At 35.7% G+C, this 25,971-nt stretch overlaps 1 protein-coding gene across 2 annotated transcripts in view; it reads left to right on the top strand.

Annotated features, from left to right (window-relative positions):
* Positions 1-25,971, top strand: part of LOC118733264 (netrin-A) — a 196,794-nt gene extending 170,823 nt beyond the window's left edge. The window contains exons 3-7 of one of the 2 annotated variants that reach the window (XM_036462596.1): positions 6,591-6,740; positions 6,833-6,934; positions 24,933-24,998; positions 25,137-25,419; positions 25,505-25,971. In XM_036462596.1, the coding sequence (XP_036318489.1) occupies positions 6,591-6,740; positions 6,833-6,934; positions 24,933-24,998; positions 25,137-25,419; positions 25,505-25,646 (743 nt within the window). In that variant the 3' untranslated portion in view covers positions 25,647-25,971. Of the gene's footprint in view, positions 1-6,590; positions 6,741-6,832; positions 6,939-24,932; positions 24,999-25,136; positions 25,420-25,504 lie in introns of both variants that reach the window. The other variant, XM_036462597.1, reaches the window with a different exon arrangement.

Genomic DNA, 25,971 nt, shown 5'->3' with positions numbered 1-25,971 from the left:
GTCGGTCTCTCGCCATAATGCAGAGAAGCTGTTACTTGTTTGAAGCATTTTTGTTCTAGATGAGTCGAACGAGGAGTCTACTAAGGTGAAAACTGATCAAATAATATTTTACTGATGAAATAATATTTTGCTGTTGTTTAAGTTAAAGTTTTTTAGTCGATATCATAAAAAAACAACAAAATTATTTTTTCATGAACTGGAAATATATGTATATAATGGCAAAGGTTTAATGCAAATAATCGGTATCGGATACCGAAAAGGATGATCCAACAACGAAATCTTTTTTAAGTATTGCGTACCCACAATTCAGCACATCACTAGTCTTAGACGTTGCGTTGAAAAGTTCTCTAAAAAAGCTCCCATCTCAGTTTCTACAAATTTTCTTTATAAACTATTTTTTTTTAACGAAAACTGCTTTCAGGCAAATGCTGCATTTTAAACTGCATAATTGAGCGACATTTATTTCCAAGCAATAAACGATAACTCCTCTTTCTATGTCCTTTTTTTTTAATGGAGCAAATAGTGTTGCCACAAAATGAAGATGCAACAGCGTGTGTCCATTAACGAACTATATACACGAGCCAACTCGTACAGCCAGCTGTCAGGATACCTGTCAGTTGGCTGTCAAGTGCATGTAACTGCCAACAACCAAATGGCGACTTGCGAAAAAATGCAGCCTTGCACCGCGCATCTTCGGTTACATTGCAAAGCCATGGGCTGCATAATAAAATTTACACCAATAAAAGTAAATGTAAGTGCTGAAAAACGCAAAGCGTCTGTAGATGTACATAAGTGCACGCAAATATGCAGTGTATTTTTTGTTTTTAATGAAATAAAGCATATCAAGAGCGCGCAAAAAAACGCCACCAACGTTGACCACCAACAGCTGTAGCGGCGGCCGTTACTTATTTTTACAAATGATTGTGGTGGGTATGTGTGCTAGTGTGTCTGTAAGGCGGTGTGAATTTGCAGCCAAGTCGTAACTTAATATCATTTTAAATAAATTAAATGCGATTTATTCGTTTACATATCCGGCGGCGCATCGCCACGCCTGCACACATAAAAAATTAAGAAAAAAAGTAAAAACAGGTGATAAAATTAAATTCCAGCAGAAAAGTTGTAAATGAAAATAATCATAATGATGACCGTGTTGTTATTGTTGTTGTTTCAAATAAAACAATTTGGCTGTGAAACAAAAAAAGGTAATTTATTTTCGCCGCTTCTTTTTTCTTTAGTTTTTTTTATTGCAAGTTCATTACATGAGCTGGCAAATAAATTTTCGCATGCTGACGTCCATGACAAGCGAAACATAATCGAACTGAGCAACCGGTTGTCGCCAGAAGATCGCAATGTCATCGCTACGTAATTTATGGAAGAATCAAAATTAGAAGTGCGTGCGTCTCACAAAAAAATAAAAATAAAATATGGAGTATAATTTTCATTTTATTCAGTCTTGTAGTCTGCATATACATATGTAATAATAAATAATTTTTTGGCGCTTATCTACAATTTCGCGAAGTGTTTGGCCGAGCTTATCTTCCAATTTCTGGTGTGCGTTCTTACATTATAACGTAAATGGAGGTATGTATCTACAATTGTACGTCGCCTCCGAACAGCAATGACGAAATGAGTCTGCGGGCGCGATCTTATTGCTAGTCATTTCTGGTTTTCGTATTGTGCCAATTGTTCTTTTTGCTCGGAAACGAAAGAAAATGTATGATCATAGTGTCGAGATATACCGTGAAAAATCAATGGACATACTTCCCTAGGGTTGACCGTCGAACAAGATCGAAAAGATCCCATGATAAGAAGTACATACATACCCACCCTTTTGTCTTATACCACTAAGAAGTTCGTTTCTTGGTCTTGTACTATCCGAATGCAGCATTTTAATGCTGGTTCTGAGGTAACTTGTTGTTAATGCTGTATTTATGTATAATTGTCAGCATCTGCGTATACAACAGAGCTGAAAATTGACGGACGGTCTGCTTTATCTGCTTTATCGACTAGGGAGCATAAGATTTCGGCGTTGTCCTGCTTAACGAATATCTATACATCTGAGCCAAGCTGTAATTTAGATCCATCTATAAATATTCTGGACGATCCCAGACCTGACTCCAATTACTAGTTACCTATCTGGTATAACCACGCCAAACGTTCACTTCGAAGCTTAATTCTCCGTTTACATGAACCAGAAGGCTTATCCAATACCTCTTCAACCTATAGAGAGATTGCGCGTCCTAATACTCATATATAATGCAAAAGCTTGGAAAATTACAACATTTGATGAGGCGGCCTTTAGTGCATTGTAGAAAAAGATTTTGCAGTGCTCCCACTTACATGTTTTATCAATAGGAACGACTTCCTGTAAGTTCTGACTAAATCCTGTAAACCGGACTACTATTGGAACAGACTATATGCAACCTCCATTGTGTCTACCAATAGAGTTAAGTTTATCAATGCACTGAACCTTTAGACCTTCATCTGATTGCATTAGAATTAAGATCCTCTCATCTCTTGAAATATGATCGAGTATTTCCTCATTGAAACCAACGTCCTGGTTCTGCGTCCACAGATACCCGCTCCTATGTGCTAGCGGAAGCTAAGACCCTAGCTCCTCTATATTCTTTGAGGATATGAGTTTTCTTCTACCAATTGCCTTTCTAGCAAAGCTTAGTCGAGTTCATTTGGCAGCCTGCTTTATGGGTAGGTGAAAAGTCATAAGTTCTAGAATAACTTCCAGCGTTGTCGTCGGGCATGTGGCTATTGCTCCTGTATTCTTACACATGCCAGTCGTTGTAGCTCGGCAAGCTTAAGCTCCGACTCGATTTTCAGTACAAATTCTTGAGCTTGAACTCACTCCATCAGTGCAAAAAGTGAGTCAGAGCTTAAGCTCACTTTTTATACATGAGGTGCAATGCCTCAGCGTGGCCAGAGAAGTTCCCAAGACTTAAGCTACCGCCCCATGGGTTACTATCGGTTGTACTATCATGTAGTACAGGCACCTTAGGATTTAAGGATTGCATTCTTAGGACTTGGCTGTTAAGGAAATTAAGTAAATAATTACATCGAAAGCTCTTTTAGGTCGAATGAAACTTCCTGGGCTTTCTTAATCTTTTTTTTGTGGCTAATCCACACCAAGGCACTTTCTTCACTTTTCACAAACTTTTTCAATTTGGTGCTCGACAGCCAATTAAAAATAACACACATATTTGCAGAATAAGGCAGCTTGCCTTGCAATAAAATGCACGACCAGCAGAAAGGAAAAGTCAACCCCAAGAAGGAAAAACCCTGTTCCAGCGCACCAAAGTATGCAATGCTAAATGCTGCGGCGCGCAATGAACCGCAAAATTATAATGCGCCTTCCACACACACACACGCACACACACACACACACACACACACACACACAGCTAACTAGTTGATTTTTTACAGTTCCATTAAATGCAAACTTTGCCACGCTTCTCGCAGATACTTCTACTACTTCCTTGCAAATTATGATTTAAGCTGCAGATAAGCTGCTAAAAGGCAGCGTGCAAAAATTAAACCCTAATTGAATTTATGAAAATGAAAAATAAGCTGGCTAAGCACATTAAGAAATTTATATTTATTTTGTAATGGAACTTATTAGCAGCGTGCACGTTTTGCTCGCGCAAATGTGGTCGGTCAGTCGTTAAAAAGAACCTGCCCGCAAGAATGTGAAAAATTTGCGAAAATGCTAAAAATGCGAAAAGCATTAAATTTTCTTGCCTTGATTTGCTATTAATGGGGGTCACCAAGGCACCAAGCGCGCTGCCAGCTGAGTTGGAAAGCAAATTAGCTTGAAATATTTTTTATGTTAGCACTTGCTTGCAGTGCGGCGAGCTTTTTGGCACTTAATTTTTGCCTGTCGTAAAAGGGCATTAAAGGCAGTGAACCAAAAAAACAAAAAAAAAAACAGAAAAACATCACTGAAATTTAACGCAAAAAGTGTGGTGCGTTTTTGCCAGCATTTCAACTGCTACAATATTACAAACACTTCGATCTTTCAACGCTTTGTTTGCTTGCTGCCAAAAATCGTGCATCCACCAGCGCTTGATTTGCTGCCGTTTGAAGTTGCTCGAACGCGTACATATTTTTGATATGATGCAGAGCAGACCTCAAGTCCGCTTGTCTTACGCCACTAACCGCCAGCTCTTCTTCACTTGCTCATCACACACCTTCTGTTTGTGTTTATCTTTCTTTTTTTTTTTATTGTCTTGTCCGCTTATCGTGCATCTCGCGCATTGCAGCGTATCCACTTGAGCAGTTCAACAGCCAGCAGCAAGGCAGCAAGCAACCAGCGTTTCTTCACCATTCACCTCTGCTGTACCGCTGACGTTGTTGTGCTGGATTATCATTTTCAATCGTTGCGCTTCATTGCCGTTTGATATTGATGCATTCAATTGTTGGCCACCGAAGTGCTGGAATCGCTTATTTCGTTAGCATTAAAGTGCACCGGCGCACACTGGGGTAGGAGACCCTCATAACTGCCATCAAATGAACTAAAGCTGTTGCATCTTCTAAAGTGGATCACATTTTTTCCTAGATATACCTATTATTAGAAAAAAATAAAAATTTTAATTCAGATCAAAACTGCTTACTCAAAATCTTTCTGAGATCTCCAATTAGAAATTTTACATTTTCACAAAAACTTGTTAAATTTTTTCATGTAACTCCTTGATTTTGGAGCCTTTGCTATTGCTTTGCTGAATAGGCACTATCTACAAGAAGACTCGTATATGGTTGCCACCTATTCGAAATTAGTTACAAGTTAATTAAAACATCACAATATGGATATCAAATGGAAGATATTTTAAAGATCCCTAATTCCAAAATATTTTTAATAGGGTTGCCAACTATTTTGAATCGCATATTTATTAAATTTTTTTTTTAGAAAAAAAGGTTAAATATTACTTTACTATTCATGGGTACCAAGAGAAGGTTCTTAAACAATGCTTTCCCTATATACAAAATGTTATCGCTTAGGATAATAGTGTAAGGTTGCGACTTAATTTCGATTCTACACAATTTATCTAAAACATCACAAAATGGGTATCAAATGAAAGGTATTGTTGCGAACTTTGGCCAGAAAATATTTTCCATCAGGGTTGCCACGCTTCTATGTAATACGAATTTTATTTTATTAAAGGGTAGCTGAAAAAAATGTGTTGTATGAAACTATACAAAGATTATTTTTAGATAACACGTTTGGACATGCTCGAAACCTAAACAAAATGGGCAATATTCATAGACGAAGTTAGTTGCAGCTTTATGGACAAAAATTCCATCGAAAAGTATGTCAAGAAGCTGGAACTAACTTTAGTGCCGACTTTATTTTGATTACAAATAAGCCCAAATATTTATTATTTATTAAATTTCCTATTATTTACTATATAGCTAAATTTGTATTGGCTACCTAAAACTTTTTATGTACATATGTATGTATATAATTTAGAAACAAGTATTACTTAAAACCACTAACAGTAAATAGCTTAGTCTGCATACTAGACATAAGTTTACTTCGCTGTAAAAGCGAGTGGTGCACTTAAATACTGTTAAACAACTCATCTTAGTGTTCTTATTAAGTATGTAATATAGTGAGTGCAACCTGAACTGATTTTTTTTTTGCAGTGTTTGAGCGCATCAGCCCCAGTGTGCGCCCTTTATGGCCAGCCAAATGGCGTAAATGGCGTAGAAGCTCTGAGTCGCTTCAAAGCTAATTGCAACTGATTGCATTTCAAGACATAAAAAAAATTTAAAATGTGTTATTAAAACTGCAACCCTTTGTATTTGGCATTCTTGGGAGCAGCATCTTTTAGATGATACACATTAAGATTGCCGTTATTTTGTGTGAAGTAACGCATAAAGTCAAAGAACTAAATGCTTCTATTTGCATATGTACACTGAGCCAAAAGCACAATGGTTTTTTAATCAAGTTATTGTTTGATTTTTTTATGATTAATATACCGATTTTAAAAATGTGATTCAAGTTGAAGTGGAGAGATGCTTGCTGTTATTTGTTGGTTGGCTTCCAGCAGATTCGGGTCCGAATGTTATCAAAGGCGACATGTAATTTTTTTGCGGTTTCTTTTTCTTAAATATGAAAGAATATCTGTGAATTGAAGAACACTATCAAACGATCAGAAGGTCCAGGTTCAAAGCGCGTGTTAAAATGATAATAAAAATTTTTGTTTCGTGTCGCCGAATTATGCAAAAGCATCTGTGAAGTGCAGAACATAAGCGTATTCAAACGAAAAAATTGGCAACCAAAAATTTGTTTAGAGTAAACAAAAGTGTGGTTAATATTACTAAATCAATAATGAAAATATCAACCATGGCATTGTTAGTATTTAACTAAAATCACTTTGTTTCCTTTTCAAGTTTGAATTTGCTAATATTAACCAATTTTTGGTTGATTTTTTTTTCGGTGTATGTAAATCCATTTAATAAGCTTCTTTATTCTTCCGTCGTGTCAGTTTGTATTAAATTTTTGTCACTTAAAATATTTATTTAAAAAAAAAAAGTCGATTTCAATTTTTTTCACATTTCTTCTTTCGCTTTCATTGCAGCCTGCGAATGCCATCCAATCGGTTCTTCTGGCAAAACTTGCAACAACACCTCTGGCCAATGTCCCTGCAAGGATGGTGTGACCGGTCTCACCTGCAATCGCTGCGCGCGTGGCTATCAACAGAGTCGTTCACACATTGCGCCATGCATCAGTAAGTCATTAAATTATCCCCATCTACTGTTGACTAATATATACATATTTTTATGTATTTATTCTTATTCGCTTCGTTGTATTCAATAACAGAAATTCCTGCTCGTAAAGCGAATATGTTGGATACACAGAATACTGCACCTGAACCCGATCCACACGATTCCAATGCACCTTATCGCACTGAAGGTGGGAGGGGTAAGTAAGTGTTCGCTTTTTATCACTTTTTTGTTGGTGTTGTTTGATTTGTTATTATTGTTTGGATAATCTGTGTACTTTCCTTAGATTAGCTGAATGTGGGGTTTCCTAACCTTGCCTAAAATTTTACTAATTTTCTTTTGCTGCTACTAATCTACTTATGACCACTTTTTATCGACGAAAGCAATTTAGTGGATAACATGTTGGGGCTCAAACCCCCCTCTCCCCTTATAAAGTGGCCAATAATTACACCGTGCTACAGTAAATTTTACACACAAAAGAAATGAATATACTCGCGAAACCATGGGTAACTTATAATACAACTGCGTGCTTAGTTTTTCTTTCTGACGTCAGGATTTTTTTTTAAGGACTTTGATTTTAAAAAAATATGATTATTTCACAAAAGTATTTAAAAAACTCAGTGCAATGTAGGATAACAATATGGATATCGTATAAAAGAAAAAATTCTGTTAAATTATAACAGAATACATTTTTTGGTGCATAAGGACGAAACGGTATGGAAAATTTCATTTACAAATTTCGTCCTTAAATATCCTGGAAAACTTACAATTATTTTTTTTTTTTTAATTATTGTTTGAGGACTAATATATGCACGACCTTATCATCGAATTTCGTCCGGCAAACTTTATTAACTTAAAAAGATAAAATTTATTAAAAGCGCATTTTCAATAACTATTCGTCCTTGTAAACCAAAAAACTTTATTGTTTTTAAATGCTACAGCCGGTGCTATCCTTATGCCCGGAAACCCATCCCAAAATTAAGGAATCATCTCGGTTAAGGCATACAGGAATTTCTGCATCTGTAACCACAGATCCATTTCAGAAGCAAGGAATAGCTTCCTTTACGGTTAAGAATAGTCGAGAAACCACTAAGCTAAGCTGGCAACCCTATTGCTCAATATAGTAATTACCGCAGAAACAAGGATCAGTAGTCAAGCCGAAATACTTCTGACTTGGCAGAACCCCAGCAAAAGCAAAAGATGTGGCATCGCCCTGGGCAAGAAGCACCTTGCAATTGCAAATGTCCTAGCTTTCGATCTACATTCGGTGAGTTGGCATGGCGTTCGTCAGCGCAGAATTTTAAAGTGTCCATTCGGTGAACTTGCTAGGCATCCGTTGAGGATAATTGAATCCCATGATGAGGTAGTGAGCCAGGACCGTATTAGTAGTCCATTTACTTACTAGATCAGAGTAACTTTGAGTCAGATCGTATAGGCCCTATACTATAGGGTGTCGGGTGTAGTTTAGTTGTTGATTTATAAAAATACCAATTTAAAATAAAAAAAGTATACAATAAGGAAAAAACGAGCAAGATGGTTAAGAGAATATTCAACAAAAATTTAAGTCACAAAAATTTATGTAGCAGGTTTTATTCAAACGTTTCGTACAATAAAAGTTTAATTTCATTCAATTAAATTTAATTTGCTCATATTTAGTTTATGTGTATGCATTTACGCATACATATATGGACACATTATTATATTTTGTAACATCGTATGAATATTAAAAAAAAAGATAATTTGAATTAAATGTCGGCTGCAGAAAACACTCATCACTAGTGGCACTTAGAAGTTCATTAAACTTGCCGGGAAGCTATGTAGCTTTGAATAGTAAAAAAACGAAAACTTGCAAGGGTGCTAAGTGTTGGGGTAGGTTAAGGAATGGATGTTCGTATGTAGATGCGTATCTGCAGACATTATTAACACCTCAACGCGCTGACAGGTGAAAGGAACCAAAAGACTCTCTGACATAACATGTGAGGGGTTACTTATAAAAAAAGCACTAAGGCATAGATGGGAGTATGTGAGTATGTATGTACATATATACAACAAAAGCTATAGAAACCGATAAGCGTCTAGATGTGAGTCTAATTAAGAAATCTTTAATAAAGCTACATACATACATAGATACGCACATGTAGATAGAATCGAAAGAAGTCGGATTTGCCAGTGAGTTGAGGTATTAGCGCTTTTCACGCGCCCTTCAAACACCATTTATTAGACCGTATCAGAAAAAAAGTTCGTTGTAAACCGGTGAGTCTAAAGTATTTTTGTACAGCGGTTGCGAAAAAAAAATTATTATTTTTTGTGCAGCACGTTTTTCTATTTCACGTCATATCTTCGGCATTTAGAGTCGGATCTTATAGTAACTATGATATGCTAGATATCGACATTCAATTGGGTAGAACGTTTTTTTTGTTTCAAAGTTCATTGACCTCAAGTACGCCGTTCCAGTATTTGCCCGCCAGTTCCTAACACCCTAATGCCTAAACTAAAGCTTACCAAAAATCATTAAACTTTTGCCAAGGAAGAATTACGATTATTCCAGTAGAGCAATTAAAAAAACACAATTTTATTACCGAGTGTAGGTATCACCGGAAACTATAAATATGTTACCTATAGGTTCGAGCAAAAATAAATTTTTTTTCCAAATTCCCTTGCCAAAATACTTTAGATTCACGGGTGCGCAGCTAAAGTTTTTTTTTCTTGTGATGCGGTACGGTCTAATGTACATACATACATGCACACATAAAATAACTAGAACTCCAAAGCCAAAAAATTAAATTGCACTAACACAAACACACTACAGCTATTTAGTGGAGCTGTCGAGTAGACAGCGGGGCACTGGCTGCTCTAGAGGACGCAATTAATAGCTGCTATAGAATAAAGATTTCCTCATTTCCTGTCGCGTCGTTTCGTAGCGCACCTCTACACAGCTCGAGCAATTGTTTTTGTTAGAGAAGGAAAAAACTCAAAAAGAAAAACAACATATTTGCAGTCATAAATAAAGCAGCCAACCAACGTCAAAGTGATTCCTCCGTCTAACCCCCACGCAGAGTGGCAACTTATAAAGCAATAAAAAGATATACTTAGTTGCCAACGTAATTGAATAATTTTATATAGAAAATCCACAAGATGTAAACAAATTATATATGGCAGACAGACCAACCAGCGAGAGAGGTGAAAGGCAGCTAGAGAAGGTTGTTGTTGGAAAACAAACACGGCACAGTGTACTAAATGCAGGCGAGAGGATGCTGGAAAATTGTTTAAGTAAACAGTGAAGTTGGCGGCGGCGTTGTTGACTGGTGGCTAGAAGTTTTCGCTGCTTTTGCTGCTGCTGCCACAGCCAACACTTGTTTTACAAACGCGCAAGCATTTACGCAGCCGTTGTGGCTGTCGTTAATGTTGATGTTGTAACACGCGAAAGCGTTAAAGCATAAATATTGATAATAATAGCAAACACAAACATACTACGCCAGCTAAGTATGTACAGCAGTCAAACTCATACAAAGTACACACTACATACACACGTTTGTATGAGTGTGTGCGGTGCATAAATTTTTAGTCGGCTGATAAGATTTTCTCCCAGCATCCCAGAGGTCATAAAATAAATACATACATATGTATATGAATATGTGTTTGCAACTTTAGTCACTCGCCACTTTTTGTTAATATTTAAGCTTAGCTAAAATGACTAAAGTACTGCAGATAACGTGCAGCATGTTGCATGTATCCGTGCCTCTTGTTTCATGGCGAAGATGTGTGCCTCGCTGACTGCAAACTGCAGACAGCACACAAGTGACAACAAACAGGGAAAGAAGAAACACAAGCACGCACGTCAACGTACATAAATAACGGGTGATTTTTTAAGAGCTTGATACCTTTTTTTTTAAAAAAAACGCATAAAATTTGCAAAATCTCATCGGTTCTTTATTTGAAACGTTAGATTGGTCCATGACATTTACTTTTTGAAGATAATTTCATTTAAATGTTGACCGCGGCTGCGTCTTAGGTGGTCCATTCGGAAAGTCCAATTTTGGGCAACTTTTTCGAGCATTTCGGCCGGAATAGCCCGAATTTCTTCGGAAATGTTGTCTTCCAAAGCTGGAATAGTTGCTGGCTTATTTCTGTAGACTTTAGACTTGACGTAGCCCCACAAAAAATAGTCTAAAGGCGTCAAATCGCATGATCTTGGTGGCCAACTTACCGGTCCATTTCTTGAGATGAATTGTTCTCCGAAGTTTTCCCTCAAAATGGCCATAGAATCGCGAGCTGTGTGGCATGTAGCGCCATCTTGTTGAAACCACATGTCAACCAAGTTCAGTTCTTCCATTTTTGGCAACAAAAAGTTTGTTAGCATCGAACGATAGCGATCGCCATTCACCGTAACGTTGCGTCCAACAGCATCTTTGAAAAAATACGGTCCAATGATTCCACCAGCGTACAAACCACACCAAACAGTGCATTTTTCGGGATGCATGGGCAGTTCTTGAACGGCTTCTGGTTGCTCTTCACTCCAAATGCGGCAATTTTGCTTATTTACGAAGCCATTCAACCAGAAATGAGCCTCATCGCTGAACAAAATTTGTCGATAAAAAAGCGGATTTTCTGCCAACTTTTCTAGGGCCCATTCACTGAAAATTCGACGTTGTGGCAGATCGTTCGGCTTCAGTTCTTGCACGAGCTGTATTTTATACGGTTTTACACCAAGATCTTTGCGTAAAATCTTCCATGTGGTCGAATAACACAAACCCAATTGCTGCGAACGGCGACGAATCGACATTTCACGGTCTTCAGCAACACTCTCAGAAACAGACGCAATATTCTCTTCTGTACGCACTGTACGCATTCGTGTGGTTGGTTTAATGTCCAATAAAGTAAACTGAGTGCGAAACTTGGTCACAATCGCATTAATTGTTTGCTCACTTGGTCGATTATGTAGACCATAAATCGGACGTAAAGCGCGAAACACATTTCGAACCGAACACTGATTTTGGTAATAAAATTCAATGATTTGCAAGCGTTGCTCGTTAGTAAGTCTATTCATGATGAAATGTCAAAGCATACTGAGCATCTTTCTCTTTGACACCATGTCTGAAATCCCACGTGATCTGTCAAATACTAATGCATGAAAATCCTAACCTCAAAAAAATCACCCGTTACATGTAAAAGTGTAAACTTGCGCGCTCGTTTGAAGCTGCTTACATCTTACGGTGTGGACATAAACACATAAAGGATAATCACTTGTTAAACGCCGCTTAATGGCTGTATGATAAGCGAAAATGTTATATAGCAGCTTTGGGGGAAATGCGTTATATCACACATATGTAGCACAGACAGATGATGATGGGATAAAAGAGAGGTTCCGAAACATAATTATTATATATGTAGCGTCCAAAAGACCAACACCCAAATTCATAAAATATAAAGAACTGCTTTAAAAATCGAAAATTATTATGAAAATGCAAGCGCATAAATCTTGGAGGACGAATGGATATGTAGCTGTTGAAAATTCCACCCTCTTCCATTGTTCTTCCTCACCAAAACCTTCTATGCTAGCCGATAGTCAAGGAAAGGATCACACTTGCCGAGAGGAGATTTTTTAGATTCGTAGGCAATCGCAAAGCATAGGCTTCTGTCGGCAAACACAAAGTTCCAGCTTTAAATCTCTTCTCATGTTGTTCAAGCAGGCTTTAGGTGCATTCCAGAGATCTATTCACCGTAAGATCATTGCAAAAGTAAGGCGGTTGAAAACACGAACACACGGAAGTATCGACTTAAGAGGGCCTGTTTGCACTTAGGCTGAATATGGGATGCAACATTTTTAGAGCTGCACAAGTAAAACAGGAAAGTTCCTCTTACTTCACGACTTTGTTTGCAAATCCGCCCATCGACCAGTTGCAAAACCGCCTATCGTATGGCACTCACGTTTTGCAGGAGAGCGGAAAAAAACTTATTATGGGTATTCTCGAAGTCTTGCACGTTGTACGGATTGCACGAAAATCAAAAATACTCTTCCAAATTTGCGAAAGTTGGAAAGCACCCCATTGCAATGTTCTAGCAAGCAGCAAAAGTCTGTGTTAAATAAAATAACAAGATACAACCAAAAAAAAATTAAGTGATAGAAATGTGAGGAATGAAAGAAACATGTAGCAGTTCCAACAACAAAACAATTTGCACAGAGTCGCTTTTATCTTCCTAGGCTTTCTTGCAAAATATATGCATGGGTTTAGATGTTGCAAATTTTGTGGTATCAAATCTCATATTTGCCACATATCAACTATATGTGCTAGCGATAATATTTCTGAAGCGGCCGATGGCCGAAATGCAAGCAGTGGACCACATCTCCGGAAAAAGTAAGTAATTGGATTTCAACTAGCCCTAAAGGAAAACTGGTACAACGAGGAATGTTGCGTCGGTACCAAGCTAAAAGATTTCAACTACAACTTCAACCGTGACCATCTCCCCATGGGAATTACAAGTTTGTTACCAGGTTCATAGATACCTGCACTTGCTTTGTCCTACATCCTTGAAGCGTCTGTCTACCAAGATACTTATCTGCGATCAAGGGAAGGGAGTCCATTTACGCAACCTTTGTGAGCTGGAATTTTCATTTGGAACTTTCAGTCAAAGTGCATCTTCCAACCCTGGTATCTTCCCAATGAAACCTCGAGAAGTTGCTTTATATAGACCCTCTTTAGATAGTCAAAATTGCAGCTCCCTCGTAAATGCTGTTTCTTAAATATAAATATAAAGACGAGTTCATCCTAGAAGCGACTCTAGAGCGTCAGTTGTACAATTTAGGCGAAATCAGAAAATCAGTAATTTTTAAAGAATATTTTTCAAAACTTCCAAGGACATATTTACGTGTGGCGTATGGTCATGAAACAAAATTCGATGAAATTCGATTAATTAAATGGCATACATATGTAATTCTAGGAGCATGGTCATATCTAAATAACTGCTTGTTTGGACTTATTGCAAGGAAACAGGCTTTTTGAAGCTATCAAATTTAATTGATTTTGTCCACATGCGCTTAAAGTAAAATATCTTTATTTAGCCATTCTAAAATGTCTATGTATGTGGTACAAAAAAAAAAATATTTCTTAAAATACCAACGTTATTCCACTTCTGAATTATACGAAAATCCAATAAGTTCTTTACCTTAAATCACTGCAACTTACTTACTCCCATTTATTTACACTTTCAATTAGATTATTCACTTTGGTTGCAATGCATAAACCAACTCGTCAAATGAATAATCTCACTGCTAATGAAAAACAAACTCCATTTGGCTTATTTACTGTAAAACTAAAAACAAAAGTTAAAAAATAAACAAAACCGAAAAACAATTGGTAGTAAATTTTAAAGTGAGTCAAATAAGAGAGCCGAGCACTGAAACTGGCGACTTCCTAAACGCAAAGCAAACGTCACGCCAGGAGTCACCGGCTAAAGTAGAACAACATTCGCATCACAAAGGAAAAGACAAATGAAAAGCGGTGGGGAAACAAAGAAAAAAGTTTCAAAATGAAATGTTTCATGTCTGCTGGACATGAAAAGGTCCTCCAAAACAAAGTAATGCGAATGGCCATAGGTAAGGGCAGAAAAAGTAGATGAAAATAAAAACCCCCGCGCTAGGCGAATGGAGAGAGCCATGCAAGCAATGACGTTTCAGCTTTGAATTATGCAGTTATGCGGTTAGTTTAGACACTTTGGCTGATGGTGAAGCGGTTATTTTCAACTTGCAATGCAAAAAAGCTATGCAAAAGCACATTTGCAACAAATATTTATTAATGTAAGAAAATTTTGTAAACAAATGCCAGTTGTGGAAACTTAAGAGCGCAACACTTAATAAATTCAGCAAACCACTTAAGGGGAAGACGCACGAGAAGCGCTTTGAAGGAGAGTAAATTATAGTTTGCAAGCAAACTTGCGGCTTGCCACAATGCACAACTTTTGCATGCAACAAACTTTTAAGGAAAATAAATATGAAAAGTGTGCAGCTTGCTCTACTAAAAAATATCTCTTATTTTTATGTTTACGCTGAAAATGGAGACAAATAGTTTGCAATGTGCCTTAATGCTGTTAATTGCTTTTTTTGCGAGCTGCAACAATTATCTTTTGTCACTTTTAAGCGAATAGTTGCTGCTTCTGGTAGTGTTTTGCTAAAAAGGCGCGCGGACAATTAAATGAAAATGAAAGCGACAGCAACAGCGCGCTTTGTATAAAAATGATGCCAAAAGTTGAGTGTAAACTTTCAACTCGAGGTCTGCCACTCGCAAAAGTCACCGCGACGCGCCACAAAGGCAGTTCAAAACAACAAATACTTACAAAAACATACTCGTTTCTAATTCAGTTAAGAACGTCTCAAGCTGCATGCTATGTACGTTCGCATTAATTTCGCTCCAAATGTTGACCGTCAGCGTCTGTTGCTTGGCAAAGCTTCACAGTTTTGCTCCCTTCTGAGACACGCTTGGCTGCCGACATTCTACTTTAAAATTTCTCCGGCTATTTTTTTCTTTTCGTGGTTGAGCTTTTGCAACTTCTGCCATAATGATGTGGGCGTTTGTAAGTGCTTAGTAATTCTATCGCCCACTTTTTCTCTCTTTTTTTTCTTTTTACATTTTAAACAATTTTTTCTCAATTTGTATTTACATAACGATGTACATTAGAACGTACCACCTTGCAAGCAAACAAAAATAGTTCGCCTTAAACTCGTTAGTCTAAAGTATTTTTGTAGGACAATTTCAAACAAAATTTTTCTAATTTGGGTGGAAGCTATGGGTCGCCTTTTTACATTTTTCGGTGACACCTACATTCGGCAAGAAAAAATTTACAATTCCCCTTTAATAATCCAAATACTTCCAAAAAATTTATAACTTTTCGTAAGCTTTAATTTACTGAACTTAGGGTAATAAAAAAGGAGGATCCCACGTTCGGCAAAAAAAAGTAAAAGAACGGGGTACTTGAGTCCAATGAGCTTTAGAAAAAAAATGTTCTTCTCGAGCGAGAACATCGATATATTATACATTATGATCCGACTTTGTCGAAAATAGTAAAAAGGCACTTCTAACCACTCAGTCACCACCAAATGGCAATTCCTTTGCTGTGGTCCGCGAGTATCAATTCCACCAGCCGGATCTTTTACAAGCAGAAAGTTGTTCTGCGGGTCGACTTTGTCGTTAACGTACACCTGCATATCCATGGGGAATTAAAAGATACTTTCAGTTTCGACCTTATTAACTCTCTCATAGGCGCCCACTCGGACCTAGCATGTGCGTTCGGCCAAATACTTTTTTGAAATTACCTTGCAAAAATACCGTGGACTCCGTTGTAATACGGCGAATTTTTTTTCCGGTACGGTCCTAATGTACATACTACTATGTAAGTGCCTAGTAGTTGAGTAAGGGAATAGCACAAACTTGTGATCTCAAAAGTGCTTCAGATTAGTGAAATGCATGCATACATACATATCTGTGTGCAATTTTACATTTTAATCTTTAGTAATTTCCGCAATTTACCACAAGTAGAAAATCTGGTAAAAGCTGATAAGCCTTTTATATAATTTAACGTTTTTAAAAAATTATGCAAGCAAAGTTTCCGCTTACTTAGAGGAAATTAACTTAGCAAATTTCCAACTATCACGTTCGCATTTATTTTGCAATAACATGTGTATAATGATTTTTCAATTAAAATCTTATTTGAAGCTAAAAAGCTGAAAATTTGTATGCCGGGTAATTTTGTCTCCTTGATTTCAAAGTTAGAATCTCTTCTCTTCTGGTACTAACCTGAGAGGTTTGCCACCTTTAAATAAAATATTTTAACAATGTTGTCAAACGAAAAGGATTCTAAAACGATTCATAAAGAAATAATTTTCAAGAGGGTTGTCATCTGCTCAAAAAGTTAACTCAATGTAATTAACATGTTAAATGAAATATTTTTAAATGGCTGTTTCATTTTTTTTTTCAATTTGTATAAACTTTTTAAATCGGATTTACACGTAGAATATGCTACATTTTTATAAAAAAAAAAATAACGAATATTAAACAAACAAAAGCAAAACTGTACATACTGAGGATCAAAAGGGTCAAAAGAGTCGTTTAAGAAAACTTAATTTCGGAAATGATTCTTAAGAGTGTTGCCCCCAGTTTAGCTGCTGCAAATCAATTTAGTTTACAAGTTAAATTTAATATTTTATGTGGGAATCAAAAAATCTAAATAGTGAAAAAAGCTTCATTTCAACAAAAAATAATAATTAAGAGAGTTGCCACCTGTTCGGAAAATCAAAATCAATTTGATGATTTGATTGGGTTGTCACCTGTTTAGAAATTTAAAAGTAGTTTGATTAACGAATTTAATGAAATATTTTAATATGGGTGTCAAACAAAAATTAAGGAAATCTTGGTTAGAAATTCGAAATCAATTAATTAAACCAAGTTAAATGAGAGAGAATTAAGAAAGCTTTGTTTCGAAAATATTTTTAAGATGGTAGTCACCTGTTTAGTATTTAATTCAAAATCAATTTAATTGACAAGTTAAATATAATATTTCAATATGGGTGTTAAAAAATATAGCTATATTTCTAAAATACTTTTAAGGGAAAGGTTTAAGTAAAGTTGAATTAAAAAGAATTTTTAAGGGGTTGCCGAACCGGAGAGGAGTGTTTGACTGGAATCAGGCGTACAGATATCACAAAACTAGCCTTCAATGAAAAGTGGCTAAAATATTTGTTTAATTTATTTCAAGTGCTTTCTCAAAAAAATTATTTAGAGTCATGAAGCTGAAAAATCAAAAAGAAATTTTAAAGTCAATGAAGGCTTTGCTTTCAGCTCCAAAACGCTTTTACAAAAGCTTACTGTATGAACACTTTTATAAAGCTACATTTATTTGAACGCTCGGCTCGTCCCCGCTTCCTGTGTGAACACACCCTAAGGAAAGAAGTTAAAGAAAGTTGTTCTATACAAAACATTTATGAAGAGAAAAATTTTGCAAGATAGTTGCACATTTTCAAAGTCTATTAAATCAATCTGTTTCCGTGTTTTAAATAAAACCTATTGGCCTTATTCATAAGAAAAGTAGCTTTATAAAAGCTTTATAAATTGAAAACTTTATGAAAACGTCAATTTTTTAAAGCTCTTTAAACCTACTTACTTTATTTTCATGAATTAGGCCATCTTTATCTATATATATAATACGCGAAGGGATTTTTTGTTCAGGATAAAAGATCTATACCGTTCGCCCGATTTTCAAAAATGAGATGCCAAATTAAAGCGCTTGGTCTTTAGATGTGCAAACTGGTTTCCGTTTTTCGAAAAGAGTTGCCACCGGTTGAAAAATTAAATTCAAATTAGTTAATAATCAATGCCATCAAATCCGCACCGATCGTTCGATTTTCCAAAATGAGGTGTCAAACTAAAAGCAGAGCCGGGTGATAAGGATTACATGTGTAATCGATTGCAGCTAGGAATACGACTACCTTAATCGCAATTTTTCTAATTACAATATTTTGAGTAATCTTAAACTCAGTAATTCTATAAATTTCGGGAAATATAAATGCGCGCATACAAAACAAACAGGCAATTAAAAAAGATTAGATTAAAATAAAAATAATAAGTTAAGTATTTTGGGCGAAATAAACTTTGTATAACCGGCAGGGACGTGAACCGGATGAAAAATTTGGTCGGTTCGATTCAGCGGTTCGAACCGTTTTTGCACGTTTGGATTGGTTCGTCAAAGCGGCTTTTTTGGTCTTTGAACCGGGGTTTCGGTTCGGTTCAACGGTTCGAAAAACAAAAAATTGGTTGAACCTTTAAGGGCCGTTTGCACCATGTCTAGTTAATTCTAACTCCCAGTTATACATCTTTATCGACGTTATCGACACCCATCATATAACATGTGATCGATAAAGCAGTTAACGTGCTTAACTGAAGGATGTACCTCCAGTTAGCGTTAACTAGACATGGTGCAAACGGCCCTTAACCTTTAGGAAAGTGGTTCGATTTTCGGTTTGGATCAAACATTTGTGGAAAATTTCGGTTTGGTTAATGGTTCAGTTAATAATATAATAGATTGGCGCTTACACATATGTTAGTGTTTGGCCGAGCTTCTTCTCCGACTTGTGCCGTGCGCCTTGATGTTGTCACACAAAGCGGAGGGACCTACGGTTTTACGCCGACTCCGAACGGCGTTTGTATTTTTATGAGAAGCTGTTTTTCATGGCAGAAATACACTCGGAGGTTTGCCATTGCCTGCCGAGGGACGACCGCTGTTAAGAAAAAACGTTTTTCTATATTTTTTGCGATGTTGCTTTGACCAGGGTTTGAACCCAGGCGTTGTGGAGTGGAAGCGCGTACTGCTTACCACTACACCACAGCGGCCGACAATGGTTCAGTTAATTAATAGAAAAAAAGCGGTTTTCCAGTTCAAAACCGGTTCACGTCCCTGATACCCGGCAAATAAAACAACACAGGATTTCAATTAAAGTAATCGTTCATCGAACGAACTTGGATTACGATTACAGTAATCGTAATTTTAACTTTTTTAAAATTCCATTTAATTAAAGTATGCATCGCAGCTTGAAAATGCTTTTGAACAGTTCTGCCACCTGTTTGAAAGGTGTAACTCAATTAACGAATTCAAAAAGTAAAATAAATATAAAAAATACCGTAGTCAAAGGAAAGAATGTTAAGAAATCTTTAGTTTGAACACAGTTACATTCAAATTATTCAGTAAGTTGGATGAATTATTAAAATATGGGTATAAATTGAAATGGGTTTGAAAGGGATTTATTCCTGAGGGTTGCCATTTGTTCGAACAATCAATTAGAATTAGTTCATCAGTTTATTGCAGTACATGTGTATCACAATGTCAGACAAAACAGATTTAAGAAGATTTTAGTTTAAGAATACTTTTGAAAAGGAATTTCAAAAATGAGTAGTCAAATTAGAGACCCTGGCCTGTAGATGTATGATAAAGTTTTATTTTTTTAAGTAAGAACTTTTTTCATCGGTATCTATAGGGTGTTTTGAAATTTGATGAAAATAAAAACATGTACTATGCCAGACTGCTCTTCACTCAGAAACCGCTGCACGTTTTTGATAAAATATGGCACTCGTATCTCTTATAACTCTGACTAACGTTTGGAATATTTTTTAAGTTTTTGAAATTCAATTTTGAGCGTTTTAACGCCATGCGGGTTCATTAGTATTTTATAAACCTCCAATTAGAACTACATCCGTTTTAATTTGATGCAATAGCCATAATTTTTTTTCAAATATTTTTACAATTCATTTCTTGTAAATCTATTAAATTGCACATCAAACACTTTCAACGAGTATGTATTGTAACACACTCAAATTTATCGAAGAAACACTCAAAATAAGCAAAATATTTATTTAACTAGTGAAATTAGGATAACTTAAAAGCTTACAGCAATTAAAATGCAACTTTATTACAGAAATTAACTAATGGAAAAAGCTTAAAGTGAAACAAAAAACAAAAATTTTCGTAAAGCGAAACAATTTATTTCATTACAGTAAATACATATTTGCATGTTGTTTTTTTTTTCATGTTGCCTACTTATTGCTTAAAAGGCCAATCATCTGTTAACTAGTTGATTTTTATCTTTCTTTTCAATTAGAACCACATCCCGATTTAGCCCATAAATTGCCTTATTTATTGACTCACAATCAAACTAACAGAATTAGATCAGTCCTATGAGAAGCAAAAATCAAAAAAACAAAAAAAAAAACATAAATAAGAACACCATGCAGCGCGCGCCTCAGTGTGTTGCGCCCACTTTATTATTTCTTTTTTTTTATTATTGCAAGGCACCTAAATTGGCTCAAATTCATGTATGGCGCTTCAGAAATCTTTTCAAATGCCTCTCGTCTCGAACAACAAAGTTCAGGGGGCGTTGCATACCTTTCACGCGCGCTCTACTATATGTCGCTGTTTAACGTACAATTAGATACGTCACATTGATGTTCTTACCGCCCGAAAAAACAAAAGTTTACACGCACATACACGCATGTACTCGTACACTAAATGCCTTGGCATTTTATAAAATTAGCGCGTCAACACAAGCTATCAACGCTTAGATACAGGTTGATTGTCTCGCCCGAATTGCAGCCATTCAACTTTGGAAAATGCCAGCGTGCAGTGAAGTGCACAGTGAGTCATTCAAACGCATCTGAGCATATTTTCGAGTACATATCTACATATCTATGAACAAATGTGATTGCGGAGAGCAAATATTTAAATACTAAATTAAGTCCTCATTTAGATGTTCGTTAATTGAAGAGCACCGTTTGTCAGCGCCACAGAATTGGAAAGAAGAAACATATCAACACAATAAAAAATAAAACAAAAATCTAATTAAATTGCACCGTGAGGCACGCATTTTAGAACCACAAACAAACTATGGCCTAGTACTAGGATTAGAGCCCAAACGTGATAGTGAAACCCCTTATACCTTTCACAATTTTTTTTAATATAAGTTGCATTCAAGTCTAATTTTTGTCTTCAGTTATCTATATTTTGTAGAATTTTGTGAGAAATTTTCTTTTCATTTTAACTAATTTTACTCCTACTAAAGTCGGTCATTTTGACAATTAATTTGAATAAGTTCCATATTTATTTATAGAGTGTGTCACATTCAGTCTAGACGGAGACGATAGCCGCTCCCCGAAAAACAAGAGCCTTTGACTTATGATATATATCATATATGTACATACATAAGGGTGGTCCAAAAATGAATGTGAAAAAGTAAAGTCGGAATTTTAATGCCGCCACCACCTAGGATTGTTCTATACCGAAAAAATATACCCATATTTTTTTTATTATGAAATCAAAAAATATTTAGGAAGTGCTCAAAGCGCTCAAAGTTTTCCATGTATTTTATATGGGAAAAAATCAACTTTTCGTAGAAGTAGTGTAGAATTCCTGAAAAACCAACAATTTTTTCATGGTAACTATATTTTATAGGTCCGCCAAAAACCCCCAGAAAATGCGATGGGGAGACCAATAAAAAATCTTTAGTATTAAAAAATGGTTAAATAAATAATTGGGTATTAATATTGGAGGTCTCCTGAAGAGAACCACAGTTTTCCGATCGAAAAATATTAATTTTCAAGAAAAGTAGTTTTTTCCTATATAAAATGAATGGAAAACTTTGAGCGCTTTGAGCACTCATTAAATATTTTTTTATTTCAAAATAAAAATAGGGTTTTTTCGGAATAGAACAATCCTAGGGGTGGCGGCAATAAAATTCCGACTTAACTGTTTTTGGACCACTCTAATGTACATACATATGTATATGCAAACAGTGAGGAGCAGAAATGAGTACACTGTGATTTTTATTAAATACTTGCAAGGTTTTTAGAGTTAATTATTATGTTTTTAGTATTTTTTCATTAAAATATGTATAACCAAAACCATATAAATCAAACTTTCAAACTTCATACAGAGCTTAGAAAAATTTAACATTTTTTCGTTAAAATTTCAACTTTTTAATCCGATCTTTTGACTATGCATTTGGGTAGCCCATTAACTTTTAGTGTAACTAAGTGCAAGAGTCTGCAAAATCGCTTGATTTTCAATTTTTTTTTGCTGACGTTGAAAAGCAACAACAAAAAAGAAAAGTTTAAATTTTAATGAAAATTTTTAAAATTTTTCGCAGCTCTGTATTAAGTTTGGAAGTGTGATTTATATGGTTTTGGTTAAAGCATTAACCATATTTTTATGAAAAAATAACAAAAAAATATAAGCTTTATAAACCTTGCAATAATTTAACAAAAAAGTCACCCTGTACTCATTTCTGCTTCCCACTGTACAGAAGTAATATCGCACACCGTCTTCAAAAGGGACACAACTCGAAATTACAAGTTTGTCAGAAAATGTGGAAAACAATTTCTTAGCACATGATAATCATACATATGGTCAAGGGAGACTTTACCTTAGACTAAGTTCAAACAGGCCAATTAGCTGAGGCAATTAAGCTTTAAATTGCGGTATTGAGTTTGGTGTTCACACACACGTCAGCTGCGCAATTAGCGATATGAAATCAGCTGCAAAGTTGGTACAATCGTACGTTTATTTAGTTTAAAAGTACATTCGGTACAAACACACAATTTTAGGTACATTTGGAACCTAGCCAAATAACTTCTCAAGAAATCAGTTCTTATTTTTATTGCATTTTCCGGTGCGGGCAACTGGTCTGATAGCTTCCCTCCTTTGTGACGGGGCATTCCAAGTAACGCAACTGTAGTTGATTTCACCAGATAGACGGAAAATATTTATTTTTAAAACGTCAGATCGAAAAACAACATGGTTTTGTTTTGCGCTGCTCAAAAAGATTATTTTCATAGCCTAAATTTATTTAATGTGAGTGCAGAAGTTGATATGGTATCTATGGGAATTGTTATCCTCATATTTTCTTAGGTAGATCTATCCACTTTTAGGTACAGTTTTCCGTAAATTAGGTACAATTTTATAATTCAATTTTCCATCCCTGATGGCATATCAGCTGTAAAAGAGGACAGCTGATTGCTCTTCGTTCAATAAACATACCTCCAAGTCAAAATTAAACATATCTATTAGCGCTGGATAGAGAATCTACAATTAATAATTTCAATTTCTGTATGATAAATTGGGTAACAATTAGGGCTCAAATTGGTGAAAAGGTTCTTAATTGCCAACAAGGTGCCTGTTTTAACATAGTCTTAGGTTTTTTTTTTAACAAATTACAACAAAAATTTTCTTCAGCTTTTACTGAAAGGCTTTCCTTTTGGTTGCTGTTTCCGACAGGGTGGGTGTATGATATATTTTGGAACGTCATCCCTTGTCAAATTTGGTTTGGAGACAAACCGGTTTCGGCATTGCGCCATCTTCAGTGTCATTTTTCGTTCTGGATAATTTTATTTTTATTGGTTGCTCGTATGTATACTCTTCTTAGTTTTGCAGTATTTGCGGTGCTCCATAGGTAGATGAATTGTTCTGGCTTGTTTTCGCAACAGCCATACAAATTTATATACTTCTTTGACCCAAAAGGAAACTCATATGAATCTCTGGAACCCCTTAATGTGGATATTACATTTTATCTTCTTTTAATAATAAATAGCTCAATTGTTTATACAGAGGTTAAATATTATATAATAGTACATATATCTGTCCATAAAAATTAAAGCGGTCGCCGTTAAATAATTGCAACCCTACACACATGCATTTGTATCTTGCCATTGTCCACCGGCTCGTTGTCTCACCCACTCCAACAAAACAAAAACAGCCCAACAACAATTTATTTGCTCATACTTTCAATTGTTCTTGCTTCCTTCTTATTCTAACATGAGCAACCAGAATTAATTAAAAACAAAAAAACAAATTGTGCGCTTTCTCTTGGCCAACAAAAAAATTAAGAAACATTTTGTAGCATTTCTTCATAAAAAGAAAATTACTAAAGCTAAGAAAGTTGTATGCCCCCAGGCACATTGCGGCTACTCTGTCTGGCCGTCGAGCTAATTGGCATTGGTAATTGAATTGCATTTAAATTTAAAATGTAATTTGTTTGTATTTCAGCCCATTTGCTTTTAGTTTTACTTTTACTTTCATTTGTTTACAGTTCAGCCTCAGCTGTGGCTATTTTTTTTTATGTTTGTTTTGCAGGGTGTACAAGTGCACTGCGTGTGCATCACTTTGCACAAATGTCTGTATGTATGTATGTACGTACTTTTGCTGCATTTTGTATTTCGATATTGTTGCAATTAGTACAGCAACATTTCCACATGTCTCAATTGCCAATTGATTGATGTCTTCTGCTGGCCGTCGAGTTGAATTGAATTATTTCAGAAATTTTTTACACAATTTTTTGTGGCATTTTATCAGCGAGGTTACATGAGAAAGGGGTGACAATGACATACATGCATTTATTTTTGAGGTTTGGTGTTTAAGATTTTGATCAAAATTTGTGTTAAATTCAAGAAAATATTAACAACACTGTTCGTTCAAACTGCTTATTGTTTTGCGCAAAACCACTATTTTTCATATTTGTTTTATAGAATCATATAACAGAAATATAATTAAAAATTAAAAATAACAAAATATATTTTGGAATTCCATTTTTCTCTACTAATATGCGAACATCGCACATTTTTTAGAAAACTAAATAATTATATTAACTATTCTTTTTTTCTTTCTTTCAGAATGCGAAAGATGCAAAATAAGCACAAAAAGGTTAAACCTCAACAAATTCTGCAAAAGAGATTACGGTGAGTAGCTTTATCAAGTACGGCTTAAATCGTTGGGTTTCCTGCTATAAAGTATGTTTATTTCATTTTTTCAACAAAAATTTACTTTGTTTCAATCAAAAACAAAAAAAACTACGCCCTTCCATCTCTACCCACCAGCAATAATGGCGAAGGTGATTGGCCGCGAAGCGAGCACCGAAGTAACGAGCAGCAGCGAGCAGTACACCAAAGAAAATCAACAAATGGATCCCGACGACGAAGCGGAAGCCATGGAATCCACCTCACCCGAAACGGTCAAATACGATATACAAATACAGGCGATCTTCAAGCGTACCCCACTCGAATACGCAACAACGAATACAATCCTAAAACGGGGACCTTTGACCTGGATCATACCGATTAAGAATCTTGAATGTCGTTGTCCCAGAATCAAAATGAATCGGTAAGCTAATAGCAATGATGGGCATACATTTTTGGCCACAATTCTCAACTGTTAAATACAATTTTTTTTCTACACTCACTTTTAGCTCCTATCTGATACTGGGCAAAGATTCGGAATCGCCACCCGGCTATCTTGGCATCGGGCCGCGTTCCATTGTGATCGAATGGAAGGATGAATGGTATCGACGTATGAAACGATTTCAGCGACGTGCGCGAACGTGTCAGTAAATAAAAAAAAAGAAGGAAACTAAAACCCACACACTTCCGAATACATATGCACACAAACGCATACGCATACGCATATTTTAAATGTATTTGTATTTATTATAAATAATAATAATTTGGGATAATTCTTAAGGCTAAACTACTTAAATGCATTTAAAGTGAAAAAATATTAACACATCCATACATGCACACATGCGTACCAACATAAATACGTAAATTTAAATGCTTTTGAATGAAACTGATCATTTTTCGCTGTGTAAAAATTGAATATTTTTAGCGTACTTAAGTTAGGGTTTTCTAAAAAAAAAAAACTATAGGTGGCAATAAT

This window comes from Rhagoletis pomonella, unplaced genomic scaffold (genome assembly GCF_013731165.1).
Source record: "Rhagoletis pomonella isolate Grant_MI unplaced genomic scaffold, Rhpom_1.0 Rhpom_scaffold_00002, whole genome shotgun sequence".
Classification (NCBI taxonomy): domain Eukaryota; kingdom Metazoa; phylum Arthropoda; class Insecta; order Diptera; family Tephritidae; genus Rhagoletis; species Rhagoletis pomonella.
The sequence above is the reverse complement of the archived record's forward strand: the minus strand, read 5'-3'. Positions and strand labels throughout refer to the sequence as shown.